We start from the raw sequence: 12,111 nt of genomic DNA on the forward strand, positions 1-12,111 counted from the left end.
CTGTGAAAATTTAACTCCTTTATCTTAGACACAGCGTGCTTGGAGATAAATGAAGAAATTGGGATGCAAGGAGCAAGCGTAAGAATATAAAAAATGTGGGTTTTTTCTGCCCTTCAGTCTTGCTGTTCCCCCCAGGCAGTGTTCCCAGCTAAGGAAGTGGAGATCAGAGGAATACAAGTTCGAGGTGTCAGCCTGCGCGGCCTGGAAAGCTGGGAGCTGCTGCTGGTTCCCACTACTACCCGTGGTGATGCTTGAGCAAGCTTAATTTGGGAACCCTTCATCTATGTCATTTGAGGTTTTTGTAGTCGCATGAGCTGGTGTCATGGTTTAACCCCACCTGGCAACTGAGCCCCACCCAGCCGCTCGCTCACTCCCCCCCAGTGGGATGGGGGAGAGAATCAGAAGGGTAAAAGTGAGAAAACTCGTGGGCTGAGATAAAGGCAGTTTAACAGGTAAAGCAAAAGCCATGCACGCAAGCAAAGCAAACCAAGGAATCCATTCACTGCTTCCCATCGGCAGGCAGGGGTTCAGCCATCTCCAGGACAGCAGGGCTCCATCACGCATAACGGTGACTTGGGAAGACAAACGCCATCACGCTGAACGTCCTTCCCTCCTCCTTCTTCCCACAGCCTTATATGCTGAGCATGACATCATATGGTATGGAATAGCCCATTGGCCAGCTGGGCCAGCCCTCCTGGCCATGCTCCCTCCCAGCCCCCCGCACATCTGGCAGGGCATGGGAAGGTGAAAAGTCCTTGACGAGTGTAGACATTACCTAGCAACAACCAAAACATCAGTGTGTCGTCAACATTATTCTCACACTACATCCAAAACGCAGCACTACACAGTTAATAGGAAGAAAATCAACTCCATCCCAGCCAAAACCAGGAGAGCTGGAATATTCTTTTTTTATGCTTTTTATGCATATGTGTGCACATGAATATACTTGTGTTGTTACGCTGCTTTTGTGAATGCTTTTAGACAAAATGATACAGGTAAGAAAAGTTCAGTGCATTACAAAAGAATTATTTTACAGACAAGCTGTCTGAACAGCTACTCGTATGGTTCAGAGTACTATTATAAAGTGTCATGTTCTGCAGAAGAATTTTCCATCATCCAAAATTCACCTTGCTCCTTGTATACAGTAGATGTTATCGAAGTAAGTGTCTTGCTGACTGAAGGAAAAATTTTGAGGGTAGATAGGTGAGGCTTTGTTACTAATTGAGGTGGTTTAATTATTTTTTAAAATATTACATATATTTCATGCATATGAAAATTTGAACAAACATTTGCAAAAGCACTGTTTCTGCTTGGTAAAATGGAATATTTAGCAGGGGCTGAGAGCCTGCATGCAGGGAGGGAGCAGGGTCTACCTTCTGGTGTACTTAAAGTATGAAGTGAAACTTCAAGCATGTTTTTGAGAGTCTATCTATTTAGATAGTCAGGAACATCATCTTTTGTGTCTTGCAGAACCTGAATTAGGGATCCTCCAGTAGTTAGACTTCCTCCTGCTCTGTGATTTTTTTTTTTTTTCCTTTCCCCCCAGGTAATACGCAGAGGTGATTTTAGTGTAGAAATAAGATGCCACTCCAGCAAAGTTTATGTTGGACTTTGTGGGAGGAAATCTGAGTAGCATTGATAACATACTAACTGTCTGAAATCCCTCTTTTTGTCACTCTACTTAGTATTACAACTTCTTATCCTCCAGTTCTCCTTCAGTAAGGTCAGAATTTCTGACTTTTTTTTTTTCTATGCTGTCTTCTCTTAATGAAGGAATTTTCTTGATCGCAATTTGCAAGTTCATTGTCTTTTGTCTATTAAAACCGCACTAGAAGACCAGGCATGTTGTGTTGACATTAACAGATTGAAAAAAGTTAACATATGAAAAAAAATTTCAATATCCACTAACATAACACCGTTGAATTGTTCTTTTTCACATACTGTTTTGTTCACCCTCTCTGCTAAGCTTTAGGCTCTTTTGGGAAGGAATCCTGTTTCCTTGATTAGAAACTACTTTGAACAGTGTTAAGTGCTGCTGGAAAGAATACCAACAAACAAATTTTCAGAAAGGATTTAAATCCTCAAGCTTTTGTTTTAATGCAGCACAATTACTACGGCAGGATGTGTGTCAGGATGAAACTCGCCCTGCAGACGAGTTCAATGAGACTTTTGTTTTTCTTTCTCTGAAGTGATCTGTTTCTGACTCCTTCCAGAGGAATGATATTAGACTGGACAGGTATGGGTTTGCTTCTGGGGTGTTTCTGACCTTCGTAATAATCTCAGAAATCTCAGATACAGCTAACAAATCTGTGTCTTGCTTTTAGCTATCTAAAGCAAATAGAGTAGGTGTAATATGGTCATGCCAGGATAAACCTGTGGGAAATGTTATTGTTTTCTGAACAAGCTTCAAGGAACGGAGTCTCAAATTACCGTAATTGAATCTTGTATCTTGCAGTGCTGGAAGGCTTATCAGAGGAGAAAAAGGTGTAACTGATACGGGTGACTGCAGAACCTCTTTCTGTAGGATCCCTTCCAGATTTAATTTTGATGGCCTCTTTGTGTAGCTAAAATAAACAGGTCAAACGGGGGGGGGGGGGGGAAGTAAAAAATACTGTTTTATACCAATGTTCTTCAGGAACTTAACGTAATGAAGTGATAAACTGAGCACCAGGTTGGTGTCCTAGTAATATGCATCTTCAGAAATTGGCATGTGTCGTTGAGACTTGTTTTTGAGTTATGTATATACCAAGATAGTGAGACAGGTTTAAACAATGTAATTTTAAGGATTTATTTTTAATCTTGCACCCTTTTTTTAAACCATAGGCATCTCTCTGACCAAGAGGTATTAGCATGATTGGACAAAAATGTTATGAATATTTTCCTTGTGTTTGAACAGATCGCTTCAGAGTCTAAGCAGAATGAATTTCTGTGGAGTATGGATCATTTAGGATTTGAAATGGCCCTGCTCAGCAAATTGTCTTCTACTTTTATTACTATTATTATCACTATGATGTTATTACTGTTATCTACTCTTATTCTGCCTTTATTTAACTCTTAACAGCTCTGACTGGAGTTGGATGCTTTTCATGTTTGGATTCAGGCTATTCTTTAGCAGATTAAAGTGTATACCTCCTTCGAAGAGGTTTTTCTTTTCAAAATCCTACCTAGGAAAGACTCCTGCTATCTGAAGGCCAAGAGTTCATTCACAGCTTAACCTCTCGTGAACTGTTGATCTTCAAAATGAATTACAGAATGAACATTAAACCCATTTTCTTTTTTATTAACAGGAGGAGTCTCGTATCCTCAGGGTAAAGGTGGTTTCTGGCATTGATCTAGCGAAAAAAGACATCTTCGGAGCCAGGTAGGTGTTCTGCATTGACTATTTTATGCATTTAAACAGAATAAACTTAGCAGAGCAAGGACGCTTTATAATTGATTGTTCATAAACATGAGACATCCTATTACTTGATTACAGCCAGTGCAAATTATGGACTGTGTGTTGGCAAGAAAGCCATTAATCACAGCAGTGGCTGTTCATGCCCTCTCCCACCACAGGAAGCCGTTACCGAGTTCACCGTCTGCCTTAGCTCTGTGAGCGTGTGAGGAGCAGCTCAAACTTTGGCAGTATTTGGCAATACTTAAAATGACTCCCACCTATTTCCCCATATGCCCCACATAATGCAAGAAAGACCAAAAGCCAGCCAAAAGACCAGTAGAGTCTTATTTTGAGGAAGCTCTACTTTCCCTGCTGGCTTTCACTACCAGTCTTTGAGGGGCCAGGCATTGAAGTCTGACTGTAGCCAGAGTGTGGGTTTTCTCGGTCTCGGACATATCCAGGTGCCAGTTCCTAAGGATGGTACCTTAGAATCATAGAATATCTCAGGTTGGAAGGGACCCATAAGGATCACTGAGTCCACCTTTTAGAGAGAAAGGCAATAAAAGTTTTTTCCTCTGTTCAGCCTATGCTACGAGAAGGCTAGCAGTAAGTACTGACGTAGAAAAGAGTTCAGTGAACTGTGCTGACTTAGTGCTTTTCTGTTAGGCTATGGCAAGCCCAGGTTTTAATTCCAGTTGAGCCTTGAACCACCTTGAGTTTTAAATTGGGGACTTGAGAGGCAGAAGGGAAGTTTTTGGAGTGCCTAAGGCAGTCTTCATATGCTTGCTTCCCTGTTCATCAGTGTATTAAAAGATGGGGTGAACAGACCATAGTTTGCATGGTCTTTGGACAAAATAAAAATTGTCAAACAAGAAAACTGGTTTTAAATGGTCTAATGGAAAGATACAGATACAGTCACTTTGTATGTTGTCAAGTCTTTTGTTTTGAAAGAATTAGTCACAGGTGTAGGAATAGCTTTTCTCCAAGTCTAGGCTTGCTGTGCAATGACTGAAAGAATCAAATCAGGTAGTAATTGGGGGAGAAGCTGGTTCTGAAGCCAAAACAAGCAGAAAACACTGGTTTTTTTTTTTCCCAAAGGTTAATTCAGGTTTGACACTCTTGCTATCTCCAGCCTAAGTGCGAGGAAATTCTTTACTGCAAATGCTCTAATCTACTTGGAAGTTTTTATCAGTTTGGAATTAGTGGTATCCAATTTAGCTGTTATTGAAATGACTAATTTCTTAACGTATAAATGAGCCTCCCTGTGGATTTTCCTGTATTTCTTTAATGATGCTTACAAATTGTTCATTAGCTTGCATATCTAGCTTGAAACTACATGAAAGCAGCAATTAAAAGTTTAATCAACTTTAATTTTTTTTGTGAAATTTGCAACAAACGTTCCTTTGGTAGCTGTGTGCAGAATATGGTAAGACAAAGCTTTTTTATTTTCTTTCCCCAAATTTGCTATTTTGAAGAACAGCTTTTGATGCTGACCATAAGCAGCAAAAGAAGCAGCTCATGCGTAGATGTAGTCGGACACGTAGTGCTTGCTGAGGAGATCCAAGGTAGTACTGTTAATCGTGTCGCTGGGTCGCACTGTAGGAGTACTACTGCTTGCTCACAACATTAGCATCTACCTCATAGGCTCCTGCAGTGGGCGTTGGGATGCTGCGGTACCAAAATAAAAGAGAGGAGGAGCAAATTCTAGAGAAAAGATGGGACTAAGGCACAGAGAAAACAAGATTTCTATTGCAAATATGAACCCTAGAATTGCCATATTTATGTGCTAACTTTGCTTTTTCTGGATCTCGTTTAATTTGGCCTTTTCATATGATTACAGATTTTTTGGTTTACTTGATATATTTAATTGGCTGCATTTTGTTTCTGCATTATTTCCAGAGCTTCAGATTTTACCACTTCTTTTGAAAAAAGCAAAGCTAGTTGTTGGAATATTGAATCTGCTCATTAAGAGGAACTTTATATAAATGTTGAAGTGCTGTGGCAAATTCACAGAAGTAATCTGAGACAAGCGGGAATCTTTCTAGTGTTCATTTGAGTCGTTAAGGATACATTGGAAACTTTACAGCTGAATCTCCGACATTGTCGTATCTCCTTCAGCCACACTTCTCGTAGAACTTTTGTAAATATTTAAGATGTCGTGTTCAAAAGAACTCCTAAGATTTGCTTAGGAATTGATAAATTGTAAAAATACCTTTTGTCTTTTAAAATGCATAAAGTTAAAACCAAGTGAAATTTGAACTGAGTTCTATTGATGTGGCCCTTAAATATTTAAGTAAATTGGTCTCAAGTCAGTAAGATTTCCATAAAACCAGAGAGTTAAAAACATATTCCCAACTTATGTTTTTAACTTTGTTTTAAACAGTTCTTTAGTAAAAGCTGAGACTAACAGCATCATGTATTATAAACTTAGTGAAATGCTTGTATTGCTGTGTTGGCAAGCTTTCAGAAAGTTCTCTTTTTTTGGCTAAAGTTCCAATTTAATTTTTCTGTTTGTTTTAGGGGCCTCGCATACCTTGCTGAGATACTAACATTTCGTGCTGCTTGAATCTTAAGTGTGATTTAAGTTGCTACAGGTGGTATCATTCTAACATAGCTGTGTAATAACTGTCCCATTAACAGCTCTGTTGAGGATCAGTACGGAGTAGGTGATTAAATTCTCATTTGGGGCGACGGAGGAGAAACATGTAATGTTTGACCTAAGCAAGAGGATAAGGAAAATTTACGGGCGTTAGAACTGTACACATAGTTTTTTACTGTGTAGCGTATGTTCAGGATCCCTAAAAAATAGCGGTAACTAGTCCTGTCTGTGTGTATTTTCTTCTCCTGGTGTGGATGTAGACCGTGACATTCTGTTGTTTCCCTCTCTCCCATAAATAATTTCCATGAGATCGTGAACTCTTTCAAGTTGACTGGTGATATGGTGTAACTTCCCGCACACAGCTGCAGGCTGGTGTCTGATGTGAGAGTGATTTGAATCTGTAAGTGCGGTGGGTGCGGGCTGCTAGGCGGTGCGTGGTAACTGAGACCGTTGTCAGCAGCGGTGGCAAAGGATGAAATAACCCAGTGGGCCGTGCTGAGGATCATCTTGGTAGGTGCAGAACGCCCCTGGGATCAGTAGTGCTGCTGGGGGAAGGAGGAACTGCTGAATTCTGCACTTCCACTCCTGAACATCCTCTCCGTACTTGTGACAGAAGGTGTCTCTCGCAGCAGCTGGCGGTCTCTTAAATCTTCCCGCTTCCCTCATTCCTCTTCTTATCTGCACTGGTTGGAGACTGCCTGCCCCAAAACTCCCTTTCCTGCCCTTGGGAGGCGAGTACCCAAGTGTCCTCCCGGAGCCTCCCAGCCCCGCGGGAAGGCGGGCAGGAGACTGCGGGCGGTGGGGTCGGGGCTGAATTTCCCTGGGCGCCCGCGCCGCCTGCCCGGCTGCAAGGGAGAAGGTCTCTTCCCTCTGCCGAGGGGACGCGCGGGTGGAGCAGCAGCCCAGCGCTGCGGCGTCTTGCCGGGCGACTGTCCCTCCTGCAGGAAGGCGGCGGGGAGATGCCACTGCGGCTGCGGGTGCGGGTCAGCAAGGACGACGCAAGGGGGGGGGCAAAGGAGCGAAGCTCTGAGGCAGCTCCGCACGATGAGTGGGCTCTGTCTTTGGAACTGTGCAGATAAATAGGCCTTGCTTTGAAAAATAAACACTTGAGAACAGAGGAACATGCCTTGTGATTCATCCCGGTGTAGATTTGGACAGGGTTGACTTGCGGGGTTGCGTTGTGTGTTTGCCGCTGTCACAGCAAAGAGAAAAGAAGGCGTCGGCACCCAAAGGCACAACAGCGCGGTCTGAGGATTTTAACACACTCGTGGTATCCCGCACGCTACGAAACATTAGGATTTCTGCATGTCGTTCCTAACCGGCGCTTCTGGATTCTGGACAAATACATGGGGTTTTTGTCTCTCTTCAGAAATTAAATCAAGTGTTGAGGACAAATTCCTGATCTTTGTAACGTCCTTTTTGTGAGAAGGAAGGTCAAGTGACTGCTAAATATTTTAGATAGTTGCACGCTTTAGAATGAGTTAATCTAAAGTCATTTGGAAGGATGTTAGAATTGCAAAGTTACGGCCCCGGCAGCTGATGTGCCTCTTCATGGTGGAGTCATGCAGGGCTTAATGCTGGGGCAGAATAGTAAGTTACCCTGTAACTGTGAAAGATTAACTACGAGGCATACATTGTGTTTTGCATCTCAGTGGGTTTTCCTTGCCGTTTTTAATCAACTTTACCATTACAAAACACTGCCTGTAGGCTTGCAGAGTTTGAAAGCCATTTCTTGCCTGATTAAATCCAAGGAAAGTCTCTTACCAGTGTAGAGCACTAGAGAATCTAGTATTTTTCTTCTGAAGACTGTAACAACAAAGAAAACTCAATGCTTTTGATTTTGCTTTTTTGAAGTTCTTTTCGATTTATGGAATCATTTCGATTGTAACTAATGATATGTAAGAGTTCAGGAATTTATAGAACTACGATTACAGTGACACAAAGTATACTAGAATATAGAATGAAATAGTAGCTATGAGCAACCCGAGGTGATGGTTAAACGTCATGAATTTCATCTACATCGTTTTAGTTGAGGTGGACGTTAAGTGGCTAGTCGGTGTAGATAAAAGTGGTTTTTTATAACCTGTTTTATGTTTTGCCCTGTAAAATTACAAGTCTTTGATACATACTGATGACTAATAGTATTGCAAACTGGAATTTTGTGAATTTAGTATTAGCTTTGCATGCTTAACTCTGAAAGACACGTTACAATGTTGTTGCTGTCTCGTGCATTGGCATATGTTTAACACCTGACATATAGGGTATTATAATACATACATTATTATTTTACATTTATTTCCTTTTGATTCCCTCTCAATTTCTTAAAGGTAGTGCCTTAATGAATTCAGCTAGTATTTGTATTCTTGTATGTAATCAAGTAATGCAAATTATAATGTAATTAATCTTAGTCATGTAACATACTACAGTTATTATTATTTATTACTATTTTGGTTTTACTCACACATTAGGAACGATGCTATGAGTATCATGATGACTGAGGCTGTACTGTGCAAGTCACTGCACGCAAATGCAGTTACTGCCTAGAGAACCTTGGAATATAAAATGAAATTTCCTCTCCTGAATATCTTTACATATTACTGAAATCTAAGTAGAAGTACTTCTCCAGTGACTTGGTCTATTTGCTGAGCACGGTCTGCCTCAGTGGACCAGTTTATATCTTTCCCTGAAGGTACGTCCAGTGTGGACTGGGGTTTTTGATTGGTTTTTTCCCACTTTTAAAAAGTATAAATAAGTAAAATACAGCAGTTCTGAAGTAGCACTAGGTTGGCTGTTGGGTTATTTGGCACAGTGGTGACTCGCTTCTTATAAATAGTTTCTGCATATACACCCAAATGCTCTCACAAGTAATAAAGGCGAATGCATATGTATAAATGAGAAGAAAACATCTTCTGTTTATTACTGGTTGTGTGAAATAAGACACTGTGGATGTTCTTATTTAAACTAACATTTTTGGAAAGAAAGAAAGGATTGTGTGTATACTGCAAATGGGTATATCTGATCGAATTTCTAAGTTGCTGCTTTTGCCTTCTAAATCGTGAAGTAAGTGGAAATTGTGACTGTCTGCAAGGTAAAGTGCTTTTCGGTTAAAATTACGGATGTTTTTCATTAACAGGTAGCTACAGTTCCAATGACATGATAGCTTATTATGGGTTGCCTGTGGGTTTATTGCATTTACCTGCTCTTTTCTGAAAAGCCTGCAGCCTGAAAGGCGCAGACAAGATGCGAGCCCCTTTTCTGTTCTGATTTCCTGTGTCCAAGATCAGCGATTTAGCGGTAGTGGTGTGAGTGCTAGGTCACGCAGGCTCCAGGCATCTGGTGGTATTTTAAATCATACTGTGTACCCCTGGTGAGCACAAGGCTACTTGAAATGTGGCTGAATTCTTTAATTCATATTTGTATTGACAGTATTCTGTTACTCTGGATTGGCAATGGAAGGAGAGCACATGTGACACTGAATATGCCTTGCAGATGACAAAGGTAGCAAATGTTTACCTTTTAGCTATTCTTTTAAGTCCACTAGCACTATTTCTAGTCCAATTCGAGTTAGGGTATATCCCGTTTTAACTGATGGAAAAATTCCATACCCCCTAGTGAATGTGCTACCTTGGACCTGGGTTTTAAAAACAGCCTGTTCTCCTTCTCGTACCGATACCTCCTTTGTCAGGCGCAGAGAGGTTGATTGAAGTGAGTGTCTCTGAAAAATGAACCAAACGATTTTTTAAAACAGTCCGGCTCATGGCGAGCTGGCTCCGCAGCGTGGCCGGCGCTGCCGGGGGAGCAGGTCGTCCCTCTGCTGGCTCTGCAGCAGGCAGCGCAGCCGGGAAGGGGCTTTATCCCTAACTTCTGCTTCCTTCAAAATTACTGGCTGGATGTAAAAACAGGCACAACTCAAACTCTTTAATTATTTTTTGTGGTGGATTTTGACATCAGCCATTAGTCAAAAATGTTATATTGGCTAGATTCGTAGAAGTAATTTTTGGTGAAGTGTTTCAGTAGTGCAAAATGGCATATATGCCAGAGTGCAAATACTGCATATACCCTGCCCCAGGGAGTTCCTGGAGGTGGAGCAAAGCTAGAGAGTTCTGTATTGCAAACCTCTCAAATGACTGAATTCCACAAAGCCACTTGACTAGATGGCAGTTGCTCAAGTAGGATAGAGTTCATACTGTGTTTCTTTTTCCTTCTTCTCGTTGGAAAAAAAGTATAGAAAACCACTTTTCTGATGGTTTAAGGCTTTGAGAAATGGAATTTTCAAAGCTGTACAAACCTTCCACTTCTTGAGTTTTGTGCAATGCTGTTGATCAATAAAAGTGTTTAGTCTTACCCAGAGAGTAGTACGCTTGCTCTCTACCTCTGCTTTGTGCACACCATCGATATTTAATTTTCTCATTTGCCATGCATTTGCTATGTTTTGAGGGAGCACCGGGCAATCCAAGTTGAATTTCACTAGAAAATCATGATGTGGTATGGTACTTCAACAAAAATAAGAATCAAATAAGACTTTTTATTCTTGTGAACTTGAGTGAGTGCTCTAGTAGGCATTGGGATGAAACCGTGACAAGTTCCTATCACCACTGTCTTTACTTTTTTTAAAATTATGAATGATTCAACACATGGCTATTAGTTATAGTATTGCATTGGAGAGGGAAAGTTTGCTGGCAGTATATTCTAAATGACAGCTCAATTTGCAGTGAAAAAATGGAAGTTTTTCTAGTATAGTAGAAATGAACATGTTATTTACAGAGTAGGGGGAAGGGAAAGAAACCGATTGAGAGCTTCATTAAATCTAAACCAAGCTGTACTTTGGAAGGCAAAGGAGTAAAAAAAAAAAAAGTTCAGAGGCTGACAGTAAAATTCTAGTTGGGGAGGATGTCCAGAAGAAAGCAGTATCTTTGACAAGGTAGCATCTGCACTACTTAACTTCAGGTAGCACACACAGCTTGTGCTTTACCTATTAAATTAGTATGCTCAAATAAAAACTACAAGGCAATCAGAGCGGCCTTGGGCAAATGATGAAATGAACTCATTCAGCGTTGTGTCTAAAGCAGGTGTGCATGCCTGCCTGGAAAGGAGGAGAAATGGACCAATGTAGGCAGAGGTGGTTGTTTTCTGAAAGCAGCCGTTGTCAGTGGTAGTACACCCTCGGTATGTGCAACACATCACCTCAGTAACTGCAAGAGCCAGAGCCGTCTCTTTCCTTCTCACTCCTACTGTGCGGTAAGTCCCCTTGTAATTTCTTGTCTCGTTAAGCATCTCCTGAGAGATTTGCAAGATATGTGCTCAAATAGTTGTGGTATCAGGTAGTCCTGGGGCAGACCCTTCGCTGTTGTTTAGCAGTTTTCCTCAAGAGGTTATCAATGAGGTGGTGAAGAAAGGTAAAGATGCTGCAGTCTGTGTATTTGCGAGAACAGGAAGCCCAAGTCCCTGTCTGACTGCTCCAGCAGCTCATTTCATCCCTGCACCGTAGTTTGACCTTACTCTGTCACTTTACCTGCCGCTGTTCGTAAGGTGACTGGGTTTACACCCTGGTCTCGCTGGTGTGACAGAAGGGGACAGCGACCCACGACCTGGTCAGAGGAGCAGTGGGCGATGGCAGAATGAGCCAGGCGCTCCAGGCACGTAATCTCAGACTACGGTCACAGAAAACGTTTTGGGCTGTATTTCAAGAAAGCATTTCAAGGGACAGCTAAACAAAGACTTATCCAAAATGTGTGACTAGTGGATAGTAGAGGGTGATGTTATCAGAAGAGATTAGAGCCTGTTCAGAAGAAATACGTTGGATAGTAGATACTTACTTATGAAACCTTTATGTTGATTTTGCCTCATACAGGTGAGTGAAATGAAGGAGTATTAGGCTGCCAAGTGTGGGCATAAGATGTATCGGTATATTCATTAAATTGGTGCAGTGGCTTTAATTTTATGCGGGGGGCTTCCCGCAGGGTGGACGCACAGTGACTCCCCATGCTGACTTTTGCTTAAAGTAAATCAAATGCAGGGTGCATGGGAGGAACCAGCTATGTCAGATCTAGTTCACTTCTGGTAGCTGGCAGCAGAGGGCACCAGAGAATTTCCTCAGCTTTTACCACGAACTGGTACTTTGATGGCTTTCGAGGAA

At 41.5% G+C, this 12,111-nt stretch overlaps 1 protein-coding gene across 1 annotated transcript in view; it reads left to right on the forward strand.

Annotated features, from left to right (window-relative positions):
- Positions 1–12,111, forward strand: part of NEDD4L (NEDD4 like E3 ubiquitin protein ligase) — a 195,929-nt gene that overhangs the window by 40,147 nt on the left and 143,671 nt on the right. Inside the window, exon 2 of the mRNA XM_075138130.1 lies at positions 3,288–3,361. Coding sequence (XP_074994231.1) covers positions 3,288–3,361 — 74 coding nt within the window. The remainder of the gene's footprint in view (positions 1–3,287; positions 3,362–12,111) is intronic.

Source organism: Calonectris borealis, chromosome Z (assembly GCF_964195595.1).
Source record: "Calonectris borealis chromosome Z, bCalBor7.hap1.2, whole genome shotgun sequence".
In the NCBI taxonomy this organism is placed as follows: Eukaryota; Metazoa; Chordata; class Aves; order Procellariiformes; family Procellariidae; genus Calonectris; species Calonectris borealis.